The following is a 24513-nucleotide window of genomic DNA, read 5'->3' as shown; positions in this document are numbered from 1 at the left end:
CAGACCTGACATGTCCATCGTTTCAAGCATTTCTTCATAGCTTTTAACCTGTTAACCTCTTATACTTTTAGCATTTTGGTTTACGTTGTCTTGAAATGCATAAACAAAATGTCTTAGATTTAGAAACAAATCAAACCCTCCATGTGTGTAGATGTACGTGTATGTGTATACTTGCATTTCTCTCACATGTGTACGCATAGACAACTTATTTTAGTCTATCATACAGACTCAAACACATCGTAAGGGCATCCCTTAGATGAGTCCCTATTAGCTTTTAATGTTCATGCATCATAATTTGAAGCTGCTAGTACTTCCTATATGCCAACTCCATGATTACTTCGGCGAGGGACTTCTCATCTCGAATGCTTTGAACCCAATTTGCATTGATGTGAACTTGTTCAACGCTCTGTTTTAAAGTCCTTGCAATTGAAGGCTTGGTACGGCTTGCAAAGAACTCCTCTACCTCAGCAGCTTTCTCATATGATGAGAACTGAAACAAAAACAAACAAACAAAAAGTGGCCCATTTATGCAAATGTTTTCACATACATCAAGTAGATTAAATTTAAAAAACAAAACAAAACAAAAAAGTTCTAAAATCTTGTTTTGATGCAATGTTTCAATGAGGAAAAAAAACCAAAACATTCTCAACCAAACATTATGAGATATTTTGAAACATTGAACGTTTTGTGATAAAAAAGTCGTCACTCTGGACCAAAAACAGAATGTCGTTGAAACATTGTAGTAAACGGGAAGAAACTTTGAACCATCGGTATAAATGACACCAACTCAACAATTTTTAAGTGGAAATTGGAATGGAGATTGGGGGGGGGGGGGTTGTTTAATGACAAACCGGCGAGACAACGGCTCTGACAAAACTTGTAATTAGAAATCCAGAACCAAAGGTCTTCATAATGTGATCCCAGTTATCCTGCATTTCAAACATGAAGCATCATTAAATAAAAGAATAACATGGTGCATGCAACCATTTCTCTTATTTTTTGTTTAACTGTTTTCTACCGTGACTGATAATATTATATGAAAATAATGCTAATTCTATAGTAACCAAGTTTGGATTCAGAGCTCAGTTTGGCTTAGTTACAGAAAGATTAAAAACTCAGGGATTATAAAAATGACGTTTTTAACCAGAAAAAATAAGTGCAATCTGAATTTAGGGTTTTGAGAGATGAAGAGTGATGGAGATTAGGGTTAATTTAGTCAATCACGAAAAAAATCAATTTGCTGACTAATTTGGAGAATCGACGATTAATTTACGTATTGCTGATTCATTCAATCAATTAATCAGGGTACCCCTTATTTACTCATTTTTTCCTAATTTTTGGAAAAATAGAGAATTTTGTGATGGGCTATTTTGAATCAAAAGAACTTGTTCTTTTATTTTTTGAAAAGAAAAAAATAAATAAAAGGCTTAAGTTGTTCTATACTATTGTAGATGATACAAATTAAATGGTTCCACGAGTGTGCCACGTGGACTGATCATATGTGAAGTGGAAAAGCAAAGACAATGGGCGAAGGATAATCAAGTCATTTCACTTCCATTTTCCCTATAAATTAGGCATGGGGCTGACTTCACGCGGGGATTTCACACACTCTCTCTCTCTCTGTAACCTCATGTGTTGTAAATCATGTAATAGTTTCAAGAATAGTAGAGCAGCTCCTTGGAACTCAGGGATGTAGTTCGGATTTGGACGAACCCCGTGAACAAATCGTGTATTGTCCTCTCTTTCTCTTTTCCCTTCTCTTTAATTAATTTGTAGGGTGATGGGACTATCCTAAGTGCCACTCGGCACGTGACGTGCGCAGAGACCTTACCTCTGTGTACATTACCAAAAACTGGGTATCGACAACTATAAATAATCATTATACAATGAATTGCAAAGTATCTCATAAGCAAGGTAGTACCATCCAACGTTTAAAATCTCATTGATGCAATGGTTCACTCATGAGAAAAACGGAAACAATCTCGACCAAAATTATTCAAAGTCATTCTGAAACATTATAAGACAATCTGAAACACATGATGGTTTGGTTTCAATGCTCCAATCTGGTCTCAAATGAAACTAGAATGTTCTACTACTGAAACATTCCAAAATGGAATGAAACTTTGAACTATTTTAACAACTACAGATGAGGTGTAATATTCCCAAAAATGACCATCAGCATGTAAAAAGGATAACGTAAGAAAGCGTGTACCTTCAACCATTCCCATGCAGTTTCACGTCCCTCGCTACTTACTGCAAGTCCAAAAGCTGCATCTTGACTTCGAACCTATATGGGTTAAAAATAATCTGAGTGTCTTAATTGAAGAAAATCATTGCGCATTATTTGAAGATAGCTTTTGAGTTTACCATAAAAATAATTCAAGTGATACCTCAGAAGACAACAAAAAGTTCAAAGACTCAAGAACGATATCTGGATCTGAAGAGAATGCTAGCGAACCTATAAGACATGAAAAAGAGATTTTCTATCACAAAATGTATATAACCAAATACTTTGTATCACTTCCACTCCACATATAAATTGATATTACTTAGAACACGTGTTTTCTCCTGGCTTTGATCAGACTCCCTGTAAATTCTTCGAAGACATTCATAGCCCGATCTGTTCGATGAGCTGACAGTCTGCATCACAGCAACATAAGCAACCTACAAAAATATATGGCAACAAAAAACAAAAAATCAGTAAAGATGCCAGCCCCAAATCTTCAAGATAAGGCTTCAATGATATATATCAGTAAGCAAAGATTAATGTTGGAATACACACACACGCACACGCACACAAAAAGACCATTGTTACTGTGAAATATATCGACCTTTCTTGTGTCAGGAGGGAGAAGCGATGTGTTTCTATCATCCAAAAATGCGTGAAAACGTCTAATTGCTTCACTTTGTGTGATATCGTGCCCAAAAACAGTAAGAGCATTCAAAAGTTCCCCTCTCAACATTGTATCCAAGTGGCTCTCACCTTTCCTAGGCTCCCAGCCTAATCTCCTGTAGGTAAAATTCAATGGGAAGCAATTTAATAAGGGATGAAAATTCAAAAGATGAAAATTTGTATTGAGTAGGTTGTGGAAGGAATAAATCACCAGGTTTAACACTATGAATTTGAATGTGACGAACAATCCTAACAGCTCTAGTTCTTCTCTACTTCTTTGCTTTATTAATTAAGCAAAATTTTATAAATTTATTCTTACTTCTTTGTTTTACTAACTAAGCAAAATTTTATAAATTTCTTTTATTACCTTCATTTCTTTTTTTTGGATGGATAAGCTGGACTTGAACCAACGACCTCAAAGTTGCTTTGCAAAGTGTCAAACCAAACTGAGCTATGGGTCCAACCCTTTACTTTCATTTCTTTGTTGTAGTTAACACACAAGAATTAAATTTGAATACAAAATAGTTATATATGCAACAAAAATAGTTGAGTTGAGTTGATTTATAAATAATTTTTTGAAACATTTAGTTTTATATAGAGCAAGTTATTAAAAAACATGATTTTTAATTCTAGTTTTGTAATAAACAACAATTAGTTATTTGCTATAGAAACTAACTAGACTAGACACTAATGTAACCAAAATCATCCAAAGTGCTAATGGTCTCCTCCTCCTCTAGTAAACTCTGTATGGCTTCACGATGTCCTCATCATTCCTCGTAGCCCTGGACATCCAAACCCATGTAGAGGTACAAAATCATTCCAAGTAAAACCTCTGGAAACGTTGTCAAAAACCTTAGAAATCATAAACAAACCTTGGGATTGACTTGAGATGAAGACAAGGATCTAGAGCATTGCAGAGGAACCATATCCAACAATGAAGAACTCTAGATCTAAGGAATATGCTGTGACACAATCACACCACCTTTCCGAATCCCGGAAAGCTCCAATTCCCCCATAGATTTAATTATTTTGTGTACCATGTTCAGGTTAGTTTAATGTCTTGCTTGTGCATGTATTAGGGTTTAGACCCCTGAAAAAGGAATAAGTCCTGAGCGGGGATAAAAGAAGGCAGGAAAATAGGATATTTTCTAGCCAAGCATGAGGACGTTGGACTGGCTGCACGATAAGGCATATCAACTGCATGACCCAGAACCCTCTTTTTCCCTATTTTTGTCCAATGAACTTCAATTAGATTTTTAGGACCCTTCATACTTTTTTTTTTTTTGATAAATATAAATTATATTAATGAAGAGAAGAAAAGGAGGCTGAGATAGCCCCCACACAACAAAATCAGAAATACAACAACCAAAAAGAAGAAAGGAAGCAAATAAACCCGCCCGGCGGGGAACTATGTGTCTCAAATGGTATCCCAGTTGAAAACAACATCTTGGAAACCCACTCCCTCAAAGTCTTTACTCATCTTAGACCAAAGGAAAAGGAAACCCAAGATCTCCAAGATCACTGTATGCGATGAGCTCTCCTTGCTATGGAATACCCTGTTGTTGCGCTCTCTCCATAGACCCCAAGCAATGGCGAACAGAAGGATAGCCCAGAGAAGCCTCTTTCAAGAATAGAAATGACCTATTTTGTTATTTTCATCGTACTCCAAGCGTATGTTTACTTACTAGTGTATGCTCATGTTCAGTTGAAATGTGTGGAATTTTGATTAAATGTATAACCATGCAAATTAGGTTGTTAGGGGTTACTAGTTTCTTTTATCATGTTGGGAAGGAATTCCATTTAAATAATGTCTTATGAGTTATTCTTCCATTTTTCTTGTTCTGGAAACGTTTGTGAGAATGAATGAGAAAGTATGCAGCCCATGATGTTGTTCCAACAGCAAGAAGATGCAGGCCAGAGGCCTAGCTGTGCAACCAAGCCTATTTCCAGAACACAGTGGTGTGTTGAAACAAACCAGCATCCCTTGTTTGCTATGTATCTGCCCCCAATAATCCCTATTTTTGATATCCCAACATATTTCATGATCCTCATACATATTTGACACCCTGAATAATTGATTATATTTTTTAAGAACCAATTGGACCAACCCAAAACCAATTAATAAACGCAGTAGAGACCAACTTTAAGTTGGGTCGATGTCTTACACCTTTTGGATCCATAACCTAGCCCTCATATCCAAAACTTAGATTAAGACCTTACCCTGATCTAGAATATGAAGTCAAAAAAGGGTTCCTAGAATGGAAAAGTAGGTGGTGACTCCAGTCAAACCTGCAGACCCAAAAAATACCAAATCCAATCCCAACCCAAAACAAAAAGGACCCAACCGCAACTAATCGGAGAGGGCCAATCCGAATCCAGATCTAGGTTCCCACAATGGGGAGCTCACAGTAGCTCACATATATGTGTGCCGCCATAAGCATCGGAGAATGATACCAGGTAGCAGGCATACCAAGGCAACCAAGGCTTCTAGTTGGACAGAGTCAAATCCGCGCACAGTCCCTCCACAACCGAATACAACAGGACCATGACATGGGCTCAAATCAATGGGGCATACAAAACAACATATCATATGCTTCAAAAACTAGATTTGATAAAGACTACAAGATCACCTTATTAGCACCAAGTAAACAAAAGATAACCATTCCAACTACTGCTAGTCACTAATCTTGGACTTACTCCGCAGAATACTGGAAAAGATTGATGAAGAATTGTTTCACATAATCTGATAATTCGGGAATGGCATCAGGCACAATCTTCACAATTTTTCTACTCACCTGTGGAGATAGGAAATGACATAATTAGGGTGTCAAGAGGCATAATTTAAGAAACGTATGAAAAACTACGAAGAAGAACATTACACTAATCAAGAGTGACAACACAGTATATTCAAGTTCTTCCCTGTAAGCACTCAACAAGGAAAACAAAGAGGACAATGACTGCTTGCAAGCCATAGACAGGGCATATGAATCATCCAAAATCCCTGTCAAAAATAATAATATGAAGGTAAGTTATCCCTTAAGATTGCAAAAGAACAAGTAACAAGGAAACTTTTATATTACCAAATCTATCTGTAGCAGATAGGCATTTGGCCTCTATTGCATATCTAAGTCTGGCTGCAAGGTCATCATCATATTTCACTCTATAGAACCCTGTCTGATCAACATTAAGTTTAATCCATTTCTCCAGGTTCCTGTTCTCCAAAGAGCTATCATTAGCATTTGAAGAACCCACAAGTTCCACTACATCCATGGTCTCTGATTCTTTTCGTAAAAGAAAATTCTTGCAAACATCATATGAACCACAGCATAATGTTATCGGGACAATCCATTGCCCATCCCCTTGGGATCCATTGTACAAGAAGTGGACTGCAATGAATTATATAATTGTCAGGATTTCATCAGCTATATCTAGAGGTGGAAAAAAATGAAATATAAAGCAGTTGCAAGGATAACATACGACAACATGCAAGGTAAGCAGTCTAACCAAAATTATGATCGCAGGTGAAATAGTAAAGTAAATACAAAATATTAAAAACAAAAATCAGATTAAAAGGAAAGTACATAAAACCATCTACGCCAGTTTTGTCCATTAGGAAGAATGTGATGAGTAATGCGGGACACAAATCAAACCAACAGTCATGGGCTCCAATGGTAGCAATTTTTTAATTATTTGTGTTTCCACTTGTACGGGGTCTAGATTTAATTTTTATCACTTTTATTTTTGTTAAAGTTAGTTTAAAATTAATTAGATTTATTATATTCTAGTTTTGAGATTTTTTGGGTTATTTTAAGAGTCCAATGTGAGTCTAAGTATTCATGTCACTTTCCTTAGTCCTTATTTTGAGGGGTCAAAAGTTGTCATATTAGGTTGATTTTTGTCATTTGAAAGGCTATCGGTTACCTATCCAACAAGCATAAGATATTGCAATTCTGATGAATTCTGGTAAAGATATGACCAAAATACTGATAGGAGATCCATTTTACGGGTTTGCATATCAAGGTCAAAGTTTAAGTTATGTTAGGATTAGGGTTTGAGTCTAACATGTGAAAACCTATACACATAACTCTCTTCTTGAGATATCTCCAGTGATTGGATATGGTATGAGGCCATCTTGGAGTGATTCCAAGAGCTTGTGGAGTGATTCCAAGGCACTATCTTCTTTTATCTCCTCTTATTCTTTTTCATCTTCTTATCTTCTCCATTTTTAATTTTATTTTATATTTTAGATCATCCATAACCCTTATCCAACCCCAACCAAATACCCTACAACATTCCCCAAAATCAACAACCACCCAAACAAGCCTTTATTGGTCCACAAGAAACCACCCAAACTTACCCTAGTGCATTTAAAACCTATCTAAACACTTACGATTCTTAGATATGAAATCTACAACCCAATCTACAACCTTCAAACCTTCCCTCCATCAAACCTAACCCTATTTCATATCCCTAAACGTAATTTCAAAACCCTATTACGAATTTCGTAATTACCCTTTAAAATATACCCAATTGGCCTTGTAAAACCTTTCAGTAAGGCCAATAAAACATTTTTGGCCTGAAACTTTTTCTTGAAACCCCTTTCTATAATTTTTATTTCTTCCTCACCACCTAATTAGTCCTTCCACCACCACTCATAAAGTAGAACAGGCCTATAATCGATAAAACTTAGGTAGTCCTGCATCAACAAGAAGAGAAGGATAAAAAAAAGAAAGGATCTTTAAGTTTACCCTTCGACTAAAAGTCAAGAACATTAACTCAAGTAAAAGACCTCTCTCTCTCTCTCCTTTGAAAAAGCAAATGCAAGATGGGAAAAAAAGCCAGATTATATTTTTTGCGTGTAGCATTCTAGAATTTGAATACCAAATCTAAATTCGGTTGCACTTGGATGGTATTTTTCTTAGTGCAACATTATAGAAATCGAAAACCCTATCTAAACTTTGTTTGCACTTAAATGGCACAGTTACAGTGCAGTAGATTTGAAAAAGTCCAAATTCCTACCCATGCTGAGCCACTTTCTAATAATACTCTTCGTAGCCATGTCGAACAACCAAAAGCAAAGTATTACCCAAAGGAGTTTTCTTCATTGTTGCTCTGAAACATGTAGCTCGCAAATCCATTGTTTATGTTCTTTTATGACCAGATTCAAACAAACAGACATTGAGAATGAAACCAAGATATGGATATGTTGTTGCCCCCATTGTGGAGTTTTCGTTCATTAATTACATTGTTGGATTCTCCCTTGCTTCTATTTGAACCACATTGTCATCATCAACATCAGTTTTTCCAATTAGCTGCAACCATGGCAAGTTCGACGTTTTCAACCTGGGTGTAATAAATTTACAGCCAGCATGATTGTTTTTGTAACTTTAGAAAACAAAAGGCAAAAAGAAACAAATACAAGCAAGTATGTATATGTCCCTGCCCCCATGCAGAGTTTCATTTGCTTATTCCACTGTCAGAGTCACCCTTGCTACCATCTGAACAACATTGTTGTTGCCATTGTTTTTTTCCATTCACTACAACCAAGGTGAGTTCTATGTTTTCAACCTATATATAATGAACTTTACAATTTAAAGAATAAAAATAGAATATCATAAATCTGCTTTTATGACAAACACACAAACAACAAAGCAAATAAAAAAGGGGAAAGAGAAAGAAAAAGGAGAACAAGAGGCACAGAAGAGAGAGAGGGAGAGGAGAGAGAGAAATAAGAAAGCTGGTGGTATTTAGTCTTTAAATGAGTCAACCATGAAAATTTTGGTCAACGGGGGACCTAAAGATGCATTTTATAGAAGGTAAACCTAGTATCAAGCATCTTACGCTCAGCAAAAGGGAACTTAAGCAAATGCTCATGTGTCTCCTCAATAGTCACATGTACTATTAGGGATGGCATAACCTCTATCAGTCAAGTCATTGATAGTGAGAGTTTTGTCTAGCATCAATATGGATGCAAAACAGGTTAGTATAAATGGAATAAAGGATTTCCAAATGAATTTTGTAGAAAATGGCTGAAGCTCCTTCTTGGAAATCTATTCGTAGAATGATCTTACCAAGAACACATCATTTCGGTTCGGTACCAGTTTTACATTCTACTTTCTTGATCTGACAGCTGGGAAAAACCACAAGTGATACCATCAATTAGGTCCACCATGATAGCAAACTTTAAATCGTTTAGATTCCTCCAGATACCCGTGAACCATGAGAAGTTTGACCCTTCTATACGAAGTTAAATTAACTAATTAAAAAAGGGGAGACATGTCTAGAGAGGAAATTCATATGAAAAGTTGATTTGGAGTTCAACAAGGGTACTTTTCTAATAGAGAAGTAATCTGATCCAAGGTTTATATTATGAATTAGTAAATAATTGTTTTTTCCAATCAAATCTAGAGCAAAAAAATTTTACTGTGAGCTTGCTCCTTCATCAACATCAATAGCTGTTTTATTTTCCAAAATATTTTCCTCTGATAAAAGAAATAAGTTCATATTCTTTCTTGACCAGATGTAGATAATCAACACTTAATAGGGCTATATGATTTTAACATGCAAATAAAGCCACACACTATTCCAACAGCCAAGTGGTACAAAGAATATGATTACGATTAGAAAGCCATGTTAAACTGATCTGAAAATAATACAACACCCAAAACACATCAAATAATGTCATTATAGTTAAGAAATGCTACCTTTAATTGATTGGGTTAAAAAAGTAGGTGAGAGGAATATAAACAAACCTGCTCAAACTCCAACTTGGAATTGTTGACTTTTACATAGACAACTGGATAACCTTTTTGCTTTGTCCATGAATTCATTAGCACATTTACTGGTTCACCAGATTCCTCCTCTAGAACAGCCCATAAATCTTCCGTCTTTGCGTTTGAGCAAGCATATCTTTTTATATATGAAGCCAGAGATCTCTAATTGCATGAAGAAAACATTTATAACCGACTATAATTAGTGCTGGAGAGAATGCTCGAAACAACATACCATTAAAACACAATGACCATCGGATGAGGAAAATATTACAAATAAAACTTAAATAAAAAAATACTACAAACAAAGAACACTATCAAAGGTATAGTATAACATAATTCTCATTCTTCTTCTAATAAAAATTTGAGCAGTATAATTAAATCTTTAAACCATCATTTTTCATACCAATATCAGTAAAAGTTTTTACCCATAATTTTTTTTTTTTTTTTTTATTTTATAGAAAAAGCCATTTGTGAGCATCAGCTATGATCTCTTGTAGAAATAAAATGATTATATTAGGCCCTACTAGACTCCACCCCACTCAAAAAAAAAAAAAAAACAAACCAACCAATACACAAAACCACTAGTGAAGCCACTAGAGAAGGTTCTGAATTATTTTGCATAACTATGCAATTAAAAAAAATTAAGAACAGTAACATTTATTTTAAGGAGTCATTAGTTGTCTTTTTCTGTTCTCTCTATCTTTTTATTTCTAGGCTGTTTTCTTTGGCTTCTTATCATCTTTGTTTGAGGGTCTGCATGAGGTCCTTCTCACTGGTCCCTCTTTATTCTTTTTTTTTTTTTTTTTTTTTAATATAATTATTTTTTTAACAATCAGAAAAATAAGAGTGAAGCGTAACTCCCAATTTCTCTCTGACTCCCACTATAGAAGGTGTGACATTGGCGAGGTGGTAAAGTTTCTATGTGGGATCAAAACCCTGCCTACACTCTCAAACCTACAAAAAATATATCTCAAGACAATAACTTCTTACACATCAATCCTAGAGCCCTATTACACTTAATATACCCTCATTGGAAACTTCGTTGTCTGGTTGCTTCATATGTTTCTTTATTTTATCAAGAAATACTTCACATCTTCATTAACAGCCAATAATGCACAATGTGCAAGTAATAACAAAGAGGAGCAAGTCATAAAACCTAAACTTGTGGTGATCTTTGAGATGCAAGTTCAGACATAGTTGGCAACATATCAACTACTGACCCTCTGCATGGAAGTCGAGAAAATTTTCCTAGTCTTTTTTTTCCAAAACAATATTTCCTTGAGAAGGAATTTTTGCTGCTTTTTTTCCAAAACAGTAGAAATCTCTTTATAAAGGAAGTTTTAGGGAAACTTTTCCAAGCTTCCATGCAGGGCTTAGCAACAACAACAACAACGAGAGATTCTCCTAGAATATTCATGGTGGAATAATTGGAAAGCCCTCATCACGTAGTACCAGTAAAAACAATCTAAAGAAAGACCTGGGTAAGCAAATCAGGAAGATCAAAAGAAAGAGACAGAAAATAAATATAGCCCAACCTGAAAACATTCAGGTCCAAGATAGCTTTGCAGCATCCTGATAATTGAGGCACCTTTTTCATAACTTATTGCGTCGAAGATCTCATCAATCTCACTAGCATGGTTTATCTCCACCTGAAAAAAAAATATACTTAGAGAAGTTATACCAAGGAGACTTCAAATCTAGTAAGCTTTAACAGATACAAAGGAAGATCACATTGAATTGATGAAATGTTGATTCCTAGTGTTTACCTCGATAGGATGCGATTGTGAAAGTCCATCCAGCCGAAGACCATCAGCACTTTGGTCAAGGAATTGAGTCCAAATTTTCCATTCCGGAAATATGCTATCAGTTGCTAAATAGCTTACCTGAAAACACAGAAATCATCTATTAACTGTTAATTTGCTCATTATGTTGTAATAGAACCCCATGTGTATTATACAATAGAGGTGAAGGATTGCACGAGAAATACCCATGTTGCAAACCCCTCATTAAGCCATAAATGTGTCCACCATTCCATTGTTACAAGATTTCCAAACCATTGATGTGCCAGTTCATGGGCTACAACAATTGCAACCTAACAAGAAGCAGAATGACATGCTGAAACAATAAAGATGGTATTTGATACAATGGTAGTTGAACAAATCCAGGAAAGCATGAGAATAATTTTGTTTCAACAGAAAAAATTATTATTATTATTAGAGAGCTTCCATTGGCACACCAACTTTTATTAATGCCACACCAAGATGTGGAGCTAATTCTTTGGTGATTTACATATGAATTGGGGTGGCGTTGGCAAAAGTTGGTGTGGCAATAGAATCTCTCCAATAATACTACTAATAATAATAATAATAAAAGAATAAGATATCGATACCCATTGCTTGTTCGCAGCTGCAGAATGTTGATCATCATAAAGCAAAGCTGTTTCACGATATGTAACTAAACCATAGTTCTCCATAGCCCCAGCGGCAAAATCAGGGATGGCAACCATATCCAGTTTGGGTAGTGAATATGGAGTGGCAAAGTACCTGTGTGAGTTCAAATAACAAGTAAGATGATGGATGTCAAGGAAGGCTACACCTGATCACTCCAAAGGAGAATCATCGCTAGAAGTAGGGCTGCCAATGGATAGGATCAGACCCGAAATCCGATCCGTTCCGAAAGGGTCTGGATTGATTATTTGGATTCCATAAGGTTCTGATCCGATAAGTGTCGGATTGAACCCTTATCGGATCGGGTTTTTATCGGATCTCAATATTAAGATCCAAATCCAATCCATTAACAATCGGATCTGGACAAACCCAATTTTTGTATACAAAATCTAAATCAACTGTATATATTTCAACAAATATATAATATAATTTATATACTTTCTAACATATTGTCAGATCGGGTCCTTAACGATTGGGACATGGTTGATCCAGATCCGATCTGATAAGATATCGGTCCCGGATCCGATCTAATAAGATCGGTACCAAATTGAGTTCGATCCGATCCAGACCCGATCCATTGACAGCTCTAGCTAGAAGCCTAGAACTAGTAAGAGACAATTGAAGAAACTACTAAGTGGTTGAGAAAAATTATGTAAAAATAAACCATTTTCACTAGTTTAATAAATAGAATACATACACTTTATAAAGATCAAGTGTCCTCACAGCAACATCCAAAGCAAATTTCCCTTGATTTTCCTTACCCACTTGACAATATACTCGAACCTTAATTCCTGAACATAGATGTAAGATTAGACAATCATTGACAAGAGTTGCCCCCAAAAAGAAACAAAGGAAGTAATATATGTCATACCATCAGAAGTCTGGTCTTCTACGTAATCAAACAAACCAACAACGAAAGCCACCAAATAAGTTGACATTATCGGTGATTCTTGGAAATAAACTGTCTTGAGATGCCCTTCGGTCTTTTCTTGAGTGACTGGCATATTGGACAATGCCAGCAGTTCAGATGGCAAGATTAATGTTATCTTGAATGTAGCCTGAACACAGAATGTTGATCAATCCATCAATAAACAAGGGCAAAAGCTGTCGTGAATCAACAGACTATATAAGCTGCAATTAACATGCATTTGAACCACTATCAACAATAAGGTGCTTTTAGCGGTATTTGTGATGTCAAACGCATACCAACATGCATTTCTATGCCACACATTTTGACCGTAAGACAGTGTCACCATCAAATTAATGATTTTCTCTCAAAAAAGGTGACAAAGCTGGCCGGTGGGCTCCAACCTCCATATATGAATTAATTAAAATGTTTAAAACAACTATAACTGTTTTGTATTGTTGGTTATTGGTAGCTTTATGGCATATAAAAATGTTCTGTTACTTCTCATATATTTTCCCTTTTATTGTAAAAAAAAAAAAAAGGAGAAGGGGAAAAAAAAAGTTGAATATACAGCGCTATGGGCCTCAAAAAGACTCGAAAAAACACCAACATGCGTATTAGTTTCATAGTTACGTAGGTTCAAACTAGTGGAAAAAAGGGTGAGATGAATCCTACACAAAAGGTGGAATTTAATTCCAATGAGTCACAAAAAAAAATGTATCTTCTTTAAATTCGGCTTAAAAGAACCCTAATCCTTGCTTCCAATTTTTGATTAACCAAATGGGAGAAAAGATGAGATTTGGAGATTTTGTTTCATAGACGAAGGTCAGTATATCAGCCAGTACTGGTTGGAAGCATAGTCACCAAAGTTGCCGACTTATTCAAATAGTCGTCTATAAATCATGACTTTTTGAAAAAGTCACGATTTAATCCCGACTTTTTGAAAAAGTAATGATTTAAACAAAACAAAAAATGTGATTTAATCGTCACTTTTTAAAAGGGGTTTTTCAAAGACCATTAATTCTTATAGTTTAAAATAGGATTTGATGATATAAATGATAACACCACTTAGTAGAAAAAAATACATTTCTTAACACTACTTCGATTCCCGATTTTTTCTTTTTTTTTCTTTCTACTTTTTCCCGAACCCCAACTTGGTAACTATGGTTGGAAGCACGGTCACTGAGTCGGAGTACGGGTTCAAAATGGTAAACAGGAAAACTTCAAAAAACAGGGAGAAAAATGATAATATATATTAAAAATTATGAGAAAAGATGTATATATCAATTTTTTAAGCAAAAAAAAATACACTATTGAAGATATATGCCTGATAACATATATCCACAGACATTATGCATGCTATGATGCTAAAAAAAAGTATAACCATCAACATTATATTGAGCAAAATAACATTATTGAAAAAATTAACCATCATAACATCAAAATGTTATCATCAAATCCCACATTAAATTGCATTCATGAATTACCAAATCCTACATTATGGCCCTGCTTGGTATGCTGCAAATCATTTGCAAATGCAAATAATTTTCTGAAATCAATTTTACTGGTGCTTGGTTACACAATGTAAATGATTTGCATTGCAAAAAATTTGCATGGATCACCTAAATTCTTAAGAAATTTCAGCAAATGATTTGAGGCATAAAAAGTACTACAAATCATTTGCAAAATCACAATGAAAATTTTTATAGCAAAGATCAACCAATCAGAAAAAAAAGATTCTCAAGAAATTTCCCAATGGTTACCAAGCAATAGTAAATCATTCATCACAAACCATTTGAATTGCAAAACATTTGCAGTGCAGATCATTTGCAAATGCAAATGATTTGTAGTGTAGCTAGCAGGGCCTATGTATCTGTTGATGGGGAGATTTGTCCTATGATCGAGGACAAATGACATGTCCGAGGTTGCCAAATAACACTGACGGGGAGCCATAGGATTGAGTGATGCCACATGGCACCATAAGGCCAGAAGAAACCGGATGCTATGCGTAGCGGACATAAAAGAGGATTCTAGAAGGGTGTACAGGTAGGCAGCGTCACATGCGCGAACCTACAGCATCACGTGATGTGTCATAGGGAGAGTACATCGGCCAGGTGGCACATCAATATTGGGTGAAGATTGAGGCAAGAGAAGCAGTATGGCAGAACGTGGAGGAATATTCTAACGGGCAAGAATGGAGGAAACTTGGCGTTGGGATCCCTAACCCTAGCAATATATAAAGGGAAATTGTATTTTTGTCCATCTCACCTTATCCACTATTACAGTATCAAATTCCGATAAACAACATTCATGACAAAATCATAAGGCCACAAAACTTAACCATAGCCCACAACAAAAATGTGTCTAAATTAAAAAAAAAAAAAAAAACATGTTTGAAATGTAAAAATGCCATCTAAAACATTAAAAAACATGTCTAAAATAAAAAACACATATTCACTTATTTTATGTGTTAAGGTACAACATGATATATAAATGCGGCTTTTTGAAAAAATAAAAAACTATTTTTGCGACTATGGTTGAAATGGATAAAATTTGAAGGGGGTAGAAAAAGGTACAATCATGATGTGCTTTGTCTTGGATAAAATTTGTAGGTTTCATCTCACCCTTTTCCAACTATCACACCTTTCTTCATTTTTTTCCTCATTCATCCAAATTCCTTTCCGAATTAACTAAAAAATAGTTTACTGACATTACTCTACTTATTTTTTCTATATGCACAAATTACCAATTCTCTTTTACAAATTGAACTTATTTATCTACTCATAAGGCTTACACCTCACACTTTAGGCCAATGAAGCATGTTACCTCACACATTTGCTACTAAAACCATTGATTTGAAACAACGACCCACAGACAAATTTCTAGCCATTTCATCTAAAGAAACAAAATTCAAAAAACTAGCACCACAAGGATTAGAGAAACAAGGATAAACATTTTAATGATACGAATTTATTGGAAATAGATTAATTAAAGTTTTCCAACAAGGTACTTTGGTCTTCTTATATTATTCTTTGTCCATTTTAGTAAGATCCCTATAATACGTAGTATGTATGGATAGAGAGCTTAAAAACCAGTATCACAGCATCTAAGCTTGTACACGCTAAAGTCAAATGTAAGGCATTCAGTTCTCTACAATAACGTATAACAGGTCATTTCCAAAACCAGCATATTACTATTACTACATGAATTCTTGCAAAGACATCAGTCTCTACACATACTGACACAGCGATCCTAACATGCATATCCTCCTAAAGATTGAAACTTTCTCAAGTACTGGAAACAGCATATACAATGATTCATATGTGGACAGAGGCACTGCAAATAAAAATTAGGCTGATTTACCAAAAATTTCTGGCTGAAATTTTGAAATTCCTATGCCAAGGCTCTATTAACTTCAATTCCAAAAATGGTAAATTACCATTTTAGAGTTTAATTTTAAGAGAGAATATATTGACACCCCAACTTTTACAAAAAGCACCCCAATTCATATGATATGATGTTATGGAAGAAAAGAATTAGCACACATCTTGGGGTGCTTTTAGTAAAAGTTGGTGTGCCAATAGAATCTCTCACATCAGATCTTTGATTTTAAGCATCACATGTTGAGAAGGTATTGTAAGAGGTTCAGGATCTGTAGACTCATGAAAAGTGTGTGTTCACATACACTCGGTCGGAATTGTGTGTGAACATATGAGATCAGTTTCATGAGTCTACGGATCCCGACTCATACTAAAAGGTTTAGGATTCGTAGAATCATGAAAAATGAACTCATATGTTCACACCCAATCCCACTTCATATGATATTAAGAAAGGATAGCACACGTCTTCTTTCAGGTCGTGGATTCAAGTCCAGCTTACCCAAAAAAATAGCACACATCTTGGAAGTGCTCTTAGTAAAAGTTGGAGTGGCAATATAATCCCTCACATCAAGTGTGTAATTTTAAACATCCCATTTTGAGAAGATTTTTTTCTTTCCTCTTTGGTAAAAAATAATAACAGAGATTTACCGGGCAAACCTATCTGTTGCAATTACATTACAGAAATCCCTTTATCAAGTTTGTTACCAAACAAACCTTTACTTTATGAATCAGGCTAACATAACTAGCTTAGTAAGATTTCAAATCTTACTAAGTGTCGTTAGGCCCACATGGATTATCAAATTGGAAATCCAACACCACATACTTCTAGATTTCATGGGAAAAAATCAGATTAAAAAGAAAAAAAATCGAACAAAAATCCTTTTTGAGCTTGATTCAAGGTGTTAAAAATTGATGGCTACCGGACTCCCAAATTTAAATATAAAATTCAACGGTTAAAACTAACATTTTTTCAAAAAAGGAAAAAAAATTCAAAGTCATTAGATTTTGTCCTTTATAACCCTGTGGCATCAGATCATGTTTTTGGATGACAAAAATTGATGCAGTTAGGATCCACTCCAACATATGTTGAGTAACAAATTAACGCATCAATTTGAATTTTATGATGTGGATCCCTGCTTCAAGGTTTGATAGGTAACAAACTTGATAAAGTAAGGTTTGGTGGGAAACAAACTTCATAAAGTAAGGTTCCCATGGAGTTGTCAGAACTCCAAGGGAGTTTTTGTAATAAAAATGCAATAATTGGGTCAGCCAAGTAAGGGAACGGATCCCCTGTGTAGATATGGGCAATAAAGTCACCACATAACGCCCACGTGTTGCCTTTGAGGCCACCACATGGCAAAATCAGAATCGTTGTGTGTCACCTTTAAAACTGCCACATGGCATCGTCAGGAGCTCTGACCATGGGACCATTAAGGATATACCTTTCTCCTCTTCACTATAAAAGGAGCATGAAGTTGTCATTAAAGAGGATCTTCTTCTCTCTTTCTCTCTCTCTCTCTCTGTGTAATCTCATGTACTGTAAATCGTGTAATAGTTTCAGGACTAGTGGAGCAGCTCCTCGGAGCCCGAGGACGTAGTCTAGATTTGGACAAACCCTGTGAACAAATCGTGTATTGTCCTCTCTTTCTCTTTCCCCCCACTTTCATTATCTTTGTATGACACACGCATAGTCCATCATTGTATTACCTTGCCCTCATCTTGTCAGAGCGTAACAAGGTCCACACAGCTACTTCACAAGCTTAGTGGGACCTTGGAATCTTTATAATCATTATCATCGAATACATAATAAAGACCTTATCCATATTGTTCAACATTTGGCGACTCCACTGGGGACAAAAGTTAAGACTCACACCGCAAGATGAAGACTAGGAGACAATCCAAACAAGCGCATGATGGTTGTGTCAACAAGAGAACAAATGAAGAACAACAACGCGACCCTCCGACAATACCGATGGAGGGTCGTGTCCTAATCACGGCTATCATGGAGCCACTAGGAGAGATCCTACATAGATTTACAAAGAAAACCAATAAATTTTAGCAAGCTCACAACAAGAGTCGGAGTATGAGAAGCCGTACATAAGCATTATGACGAATACTATTGGCCAAGTCAACAATGCCACGATCAAATTTCATTTGCGACATCCTTCACCCAAGGAGTCATAAAACCTAATTAATCATTGAAGGCAACATGGTCCATCATCGTTTTGTTACATTTTACTCAAAGGTGACATTCCACAATCAAGATTAAGCCAAGGCATCACAGCGTGAAAAAAATTAAAAAACATTATTGCCAAAGGCGACATGCAAGGCTAGAGCGTTGTATTTCTCAAAAAGACAGGGCATTGCTTCTTGAACCAACATCCACCAACTAACGAAGTGCCTCAAAATTTGAAGAGGGAGGACATCTTCCCATGTTATTTTCTAACACAATCAAGCGCACAAGGCCATTCCTCCCTTCCTCAATGAGCACTACGACTTCCAAGGTTCGATGGTAATAAACTTTATGGCGCCTCAGTTGAACCTCAAATACACTCAAAACAACACCTATGATGCCTCAGTTGAACCTCAAATATACTAAAAACAGCAACACCTATGGCACCTCATCCAATGTGCTCACCACGATAATCCAACGCTTCGAAGCAACAACTCTTAGAAGCACAACGGCGCCCTAACCAATTCCAAGCAACGGCACCCTAGCCAAAATCGAAGCAACGGCACCTTGAAGGGGACGGTGGCAACTGGACCGAGCGACCAACTCAGCTTGATGGTCCAAGTCATGGGTTGCAAAATTCGTTTTGGAAATCATGCCACAATCCTAAGAAATCATCGTCCTGATTGATTACGCCATAGACGTGAACTAAGGCTAGTGGAGTTCAAAAGTTGATGAGGCTTCCATTCACTTGATGCTAAGGCGTCAGCGCCTTACAGTTCCTCCTTGGCGTCAGAATAAATAAAAAAATTGTTGCAAAAGGCGACCTTGCAAAGGCTAGAGAGCCTCGACTTTCTAAAAAAAGTAAAGCTAAGTTCTTTTTATTTTATTTTAAAGGAGTCATATCATGTTATTCCCTCTATTATTTTATTCATCCTTTGTTTTCTAGGTCATCATTGTCTTTGGAAAAAAAAATTAATAATTAATCATATTTGATCACAACTATTTCCAATATGAGTTTAAATATATTATATTACTTTTTCAATAAACAATAAATGCTATTGCACACTAAATGACAGTCAACCACTACCAACTTACTTTAAAAACTAAAATAAAAATAAAAAAATATATTTTTGTACCTTTGTCATAGCCAAGCATATTATAAGCTAACACCTGTTGACCTAAAGGTACAACTCAAACTTGAACGCCCCCATTTGGAATCATTGACTATTTTTTTATTCTTTTCTCTCAGGACATACAACTTTGGAGTTTGTTGTGCAACAATTGTGTTCATACCTCATTGTACAAAAAACACCCACCTGACACAAATACATTAAAAAATCTGATAAGGCATCCATTTCGCACCCACAACAAAATTCTTGGTAGAACATCATATAAATGAGATAATTGTCAAAGGCGACATACTATCGTCAATATGTAGCCACGGCGCCAATGTAGAAGGCGACATGTTGACTAGAAGGCGTCAAAATTATCCAAAAGCCCAATACATCACAAACTTCAGGAGGCGTCTATCTAGAGTACAACGAAATAGCTTTTGTACCTCACCTCACTAGTCCAACCTTTCTTAAGCTGCGCATACTCATGTCCGCCACGTCATCTCTCTCCCTCTCTCAAGCCTTCGTGACTCTAACCATAACCCACCATAACTCAGACCATCTCTCCCTACCAAGCTTTAACCTTAGCCATCTCTCCAGTAGAACCATCAAATCCTCTTCTTCATTCACATTATCATATCTTGCAAGATGAAACAAGGCATATTGTAGCATACACCCATGTCTAGCAGAGAGAACAAATCGATCTCGATTGAACAGTACAGGTTCTTGGGATTATACCTCATTATCTCATCATACAGAATATGACCTAATTGAGTGCAGTCCATGGGCAAACCAAGGTGACCCGTACAAGGCACCCTACATTATCCTCTCCACTTATGTTTTAAAAGAACATTGGGCGTTTCTTACTTATAGGTAACGAAGTATGAAAGAGTTGGTCATGGCATTTTGTCAAATACCCAAGGTGCATGAAACAACCGCAGCAACCTCTAAATTACTCGGGGACTTATGTTCGGTAACATCCTTTAAAGGCGCCATGCGCTATCTATCCCATGTATTCTGTCAAGGTGTTGTGACAAGTTAGATGACCCATACAAGGCGTCGCGCACTATATACATCACTTACACTCAAGGAGACATCGTGCGTATCCCTGTGATCAAAATATATCATGTGTATTCGGTGATATTCTTCAAGCGCATGGTGCACTACCTACACCACATGTTTGGTTAAGGCGCTGTCACAATGAGGTGACCCGTACAAGACACCCTACATTATCTGCACCACTTACATTTTAAAAGAACGGCATGCGTTTCTTTACGATCAAAATACATCGTGTGTCACCGTTCAACATGAGACATCGTGCGCTCTTACTTCTCTCGTAAGCATGAATATGCTCATAGCGTCGTGCGCTCTCATTTCAGAAATGAGCACGAATATGTTAAATAGCGATGTGCGCACTTACTTTTCAAGATACACCACGTGTATGCACTTATGGCGCTAGGCGCACACACCCATGATTTTACGCAAATACACCACGTACAGTCTTACGTGACGCTGTGCACGTTTGAACCTAAGTTATCTCCACCTTCTCTTTAGGTACTGAAATACTCACGAAAAAAGCTACCCTTCGAAAATATTATTAAAAAACGGTTGGCTACAGAAACTCCGGAATACACACCGCGCGACTTCAAGGAACGTACTCACACGACGCGTAGGAGACTATTGTAGATATGGGTGACACATACACCACGTGGCATCATCAAGGAGCTTGAGGATGATGACACGATCATGAGGAAATACCCTAACATCTTGGGAATAATGCTTACCTAAGACAACCCATAAGTAGAAGGCGCCAAGCTCATTCGTACCCAACAAGGCGTCAAGCGCTTTTAAACTAATACCCCATGTGTATCTTAGACAAGGCACCATGCGCTTTACTCACGTAGATGACTTGGTTCTCATTAATATCATTGAGGCACCGGGCACTACCGAACAATGCACCATGTGCATTACTAAACGGCATCATGCGCCTTACTCGCGTAGAGAACTTGGTGCTCATTCGTCAAATTAGGCGTCGTGCGCCTTACTCACGTAGAAGTTCTAATACTTCTTCGCTTAACAAGGCGTCAAGCGCCCTCCTTGTGAATACATCGTGTGTAATCACCAATTGGCACCATGCGCTTTACACTAAATATTACATTAAAGGCCTCAAGCACACCATTCGAAGGCGACTTCTCTAAAAATGTGGTAGGGTACGATTGACTATAAGACTGACGAAACACCAGAATGCACGCTGCACAACCACATAGAAAATTATGTATTCCCGCGGTGCGCAGGGGACTAATGTAGATATGAGCAATAAAGTCACCACATGGTGCACGCATGTTGCTTTCGAGGCCGCCACATGGCATCATCAAAATAGTTGCGTGTTACCTTTGAAGTTCTCACATGGCGTCAAAAGGAGCTCTGACCATGGGACCACTAAGGATATACCTTTCTCCTCTTCACAATAAAAAGAGCACGAAGTTGTCATTAAAGAGGATCTTCTTCTTCCTCCTCTCTCTCTCTCTCTGTGTAACCTCATGTATTGTAAATCATGTAATAATTTCAGAAATAATGGAGCGGCTCCTCAGAGCCCGGGGACGTAGTCCAGATTTCGACGAACCCCATGAGTAAATCGTGTATTGTCCTCTCTTTCTTTTTTCCCCTCTTTCATTATCTTTGTATGGCACACGCATAGTACATCATTATATTACCTTACCCTCATCTTGTCTGAGCGCAACAAGGTCCACATAGCTGTTTCACGAGCTTAGTGAGACCTTAGAGTCTTTGTAATCATTATCATAGAATACATATTAAAGACCTTATCCGCTGTGACGGATTTTCCCTACAATACCCTATAATGATATTTGATGATTGAAGGATAGCAATGTCACATATCTACAAAATTTGTTACATTAAAAAATTGGAGGTCATGGACTGTCCATTTTAAAATCCTTCATCGGACTCGAAGAGTTCTATTTTTTTCATATTTTTTTTTTATCTGATCTACACCATGATCCATACAAGGTTGAGTTGTCAGATTTTGTTTTCAAGATATCAATCTCTACTAATTAAAAGGTACTATAGGGAAGACGCAGAGGATCCGCTCCCGCCGAGTAAATCTCTCAAATAATAATTCCGAAAATGGTAATTTACCATTTTTTGAATTAAAGTGAATAGTCCGCTGGAATGGAAATTTTCACAATTTATCTATACTTCTTTTTTTTGGTAATTTCCCCTAAAATTTAACTCCCAAGATTTGACTTTTCATTTTGATTTGTGAAATTGCAAAAAAAAAAAATGGTAATTAAATCAAGAAAATAATGTGCAACACCTTAGCTGCAGGTTCGTCCCAGCAAGGGAAACATCGCCTCGCATCTGCGGGCTCGAATTGTGTAACCGCCATGTTCTTCTTCGTTCCATTAATCTCATAAGTACTAAACAGAGGTAATCACAAACCCTAAATTATTCAACAACGATGAAAAAATCAAATTAACAGATACGGATGAAACAGAATTCACCTTCTATAGAATCCTTTCATCTTGTCATTTAGGGTTCCTTCAAAACCAATCCCCAAAGTCCCCTCTCCAGTCGGAAGAACCTCATTAAATTCAAACACCACGATCTCATCTTCTTCCACCATTTCCACTTTAATTGGTCGAAATTCCGGCTAAAACACACACACAAAAAAACGAAAAAATGTTGATAAATCGAATACGATTGCGAAAAGAATAAGAAATTATTAATGACCTTGTTGTACCTTCGAAGAGATTCGATTCTTGAACCAGATAGAATCATGATCAAAGACGAGCTCAGCCGCATTGAGGACTAGAAATTTAGTTTCTGAGATCAAATCGAGGTCGATCTCAACTGTTCCAGAGAACTTACAGGCTTCGAGGTCTGGTTTGAGATTGAGATCGTAACGTTTCGGGATAGCGAATTTTGGTAGTTTCGACTGACCTTTGAACTGCTCCATCTCTATCGTTCTCGCGCTCTCAGTCTCGCTCGTTTCTGTGTTTTTTTTTTCTTCGAAAGTTTGGAGTCAGAGACTTGGAGCGATTTCTTCTAGGATAATTTGAGCATGCCCCTCCGAATTATGATGAATATTTGGTATACCCCTCTATATTTTCAAATTGATGACACACCCATATTGACCTTGGTCTTCTCTTAAAGACTAAAAAATAATAATCTAAATGCTAGAGTTGTTTAAATCATTTTTCATTAATCTACAAGAGAAAACTGGAGGGCATATCCTAGCCAATTCTATTATAATAAGAGAGATACTATTGGCACTATAGACACTTTAACTTGAACGGCCCCCACTTGAAAAAATTCTAAAAAGACATATTTTTGTCAAAAATCCGTTAACAGGTTTAAAAAATTCAAATTCCAGAAAATCGACTTTTCGATCAAATCAAGTGCCCTAAGATTCTAAATGGTCCTATGGACCTATAATAAGACTTCAAAACCCACTACCTTATGAAACCCTAGTCACTTTAATCTCAAATCTACCATCAAATCTCAAATCCATTCAAGTCCACTTAAGACCTACCTATCCTCAACCACCCTAAGTCCCATTTTAACCTCATCATAAAACAAACCTAATTCTAGCCAATACCTCAACCTAATCTAACTTTAAACCAATTTCAATGCAACTCAACTTAAAAATCACAATCCAATCCTAAGTCCAATATATAAAATCCCATTTTAATCAAACTTACTCAAGTCCAAACCCAAATCCATGGCCTTATTCATACCCATACCCATGATCATAATCAAACAAGGTCTATGCAACCCTTGATCATCAAAGGGGATACTTGTCATCACT

General features: G+C 36.5%; 1 protein-coding gene and 1 long non-coding RNA gene across 2 annotated transcripts; both read right to left on the bottom strand.

The window, feature by feature from the left end:
- Positions 1-96: 96 nt before the first annotated feature.
- Positions 97-23695, bottom strand: LOC147410463 (aminopeptidase M1-like). The gene is made up of 19 exons (XM_086435671.1): positions 23446-23695; positions 23207-23355; positions 23020-23122; positions 12985-13171; positions 12811-12904; positions 12056-12209; positions 11654-11758; positions 11433-11549; positions 11202-11315; positions 9642-9828; positions 5974-6279; positions 5773-5894; positions 5591-5688; positions 2832-3009; positions 2550-2664; positions 2391-2458; positions 2213-2287; positions 852-929; positions 97-490 (listed from the first exon to the last, which is right to left on the bottom strand). The coding sequence occupies exons 1-19, from the start codon at positions 23659-23661 to the stop codon at positions 305-307; spliced, it is 2652 nt and encodes an 883-aa protein (XP_086291797.1). The 5' UTR covers positions 23662-23695; the 3' UTR covers positions 97-304.
- On the bottom strand, positions 3228-5584 carry LOC147410464 (uncharacterized). The gene is made up of 2 exons (XR_015176717.1): positions 3766-5584; positions 3228-3675 (listed from the first exon to the last, which is right to left on the bottom strand). It is a non-coding gene; the product is annotated as an uncharacterized LOC147410464 (long non-coding RNA).
- Positions 23696-24513: the final 818 nt, after the last annotated feature.

Source organism: Akebia trifoliata, chromosome 1, assembly GCF_017979445.1.
Source record: "Akebia trifoliata isolate Shusen 1 chromosome 1, ASM1797944v1, whole genome shotgun sequence".
NCBI classification, from domain to species: Eukaryota; Viridiplantae; Streptophyta; class Magnoliopsida; order Ranunculales; family Lardizabalaceae; genus Akebia; species Akebia trifoliata.
This window is presented reverse-complemented; position numbering and strand designations above follow the sequence as displayed.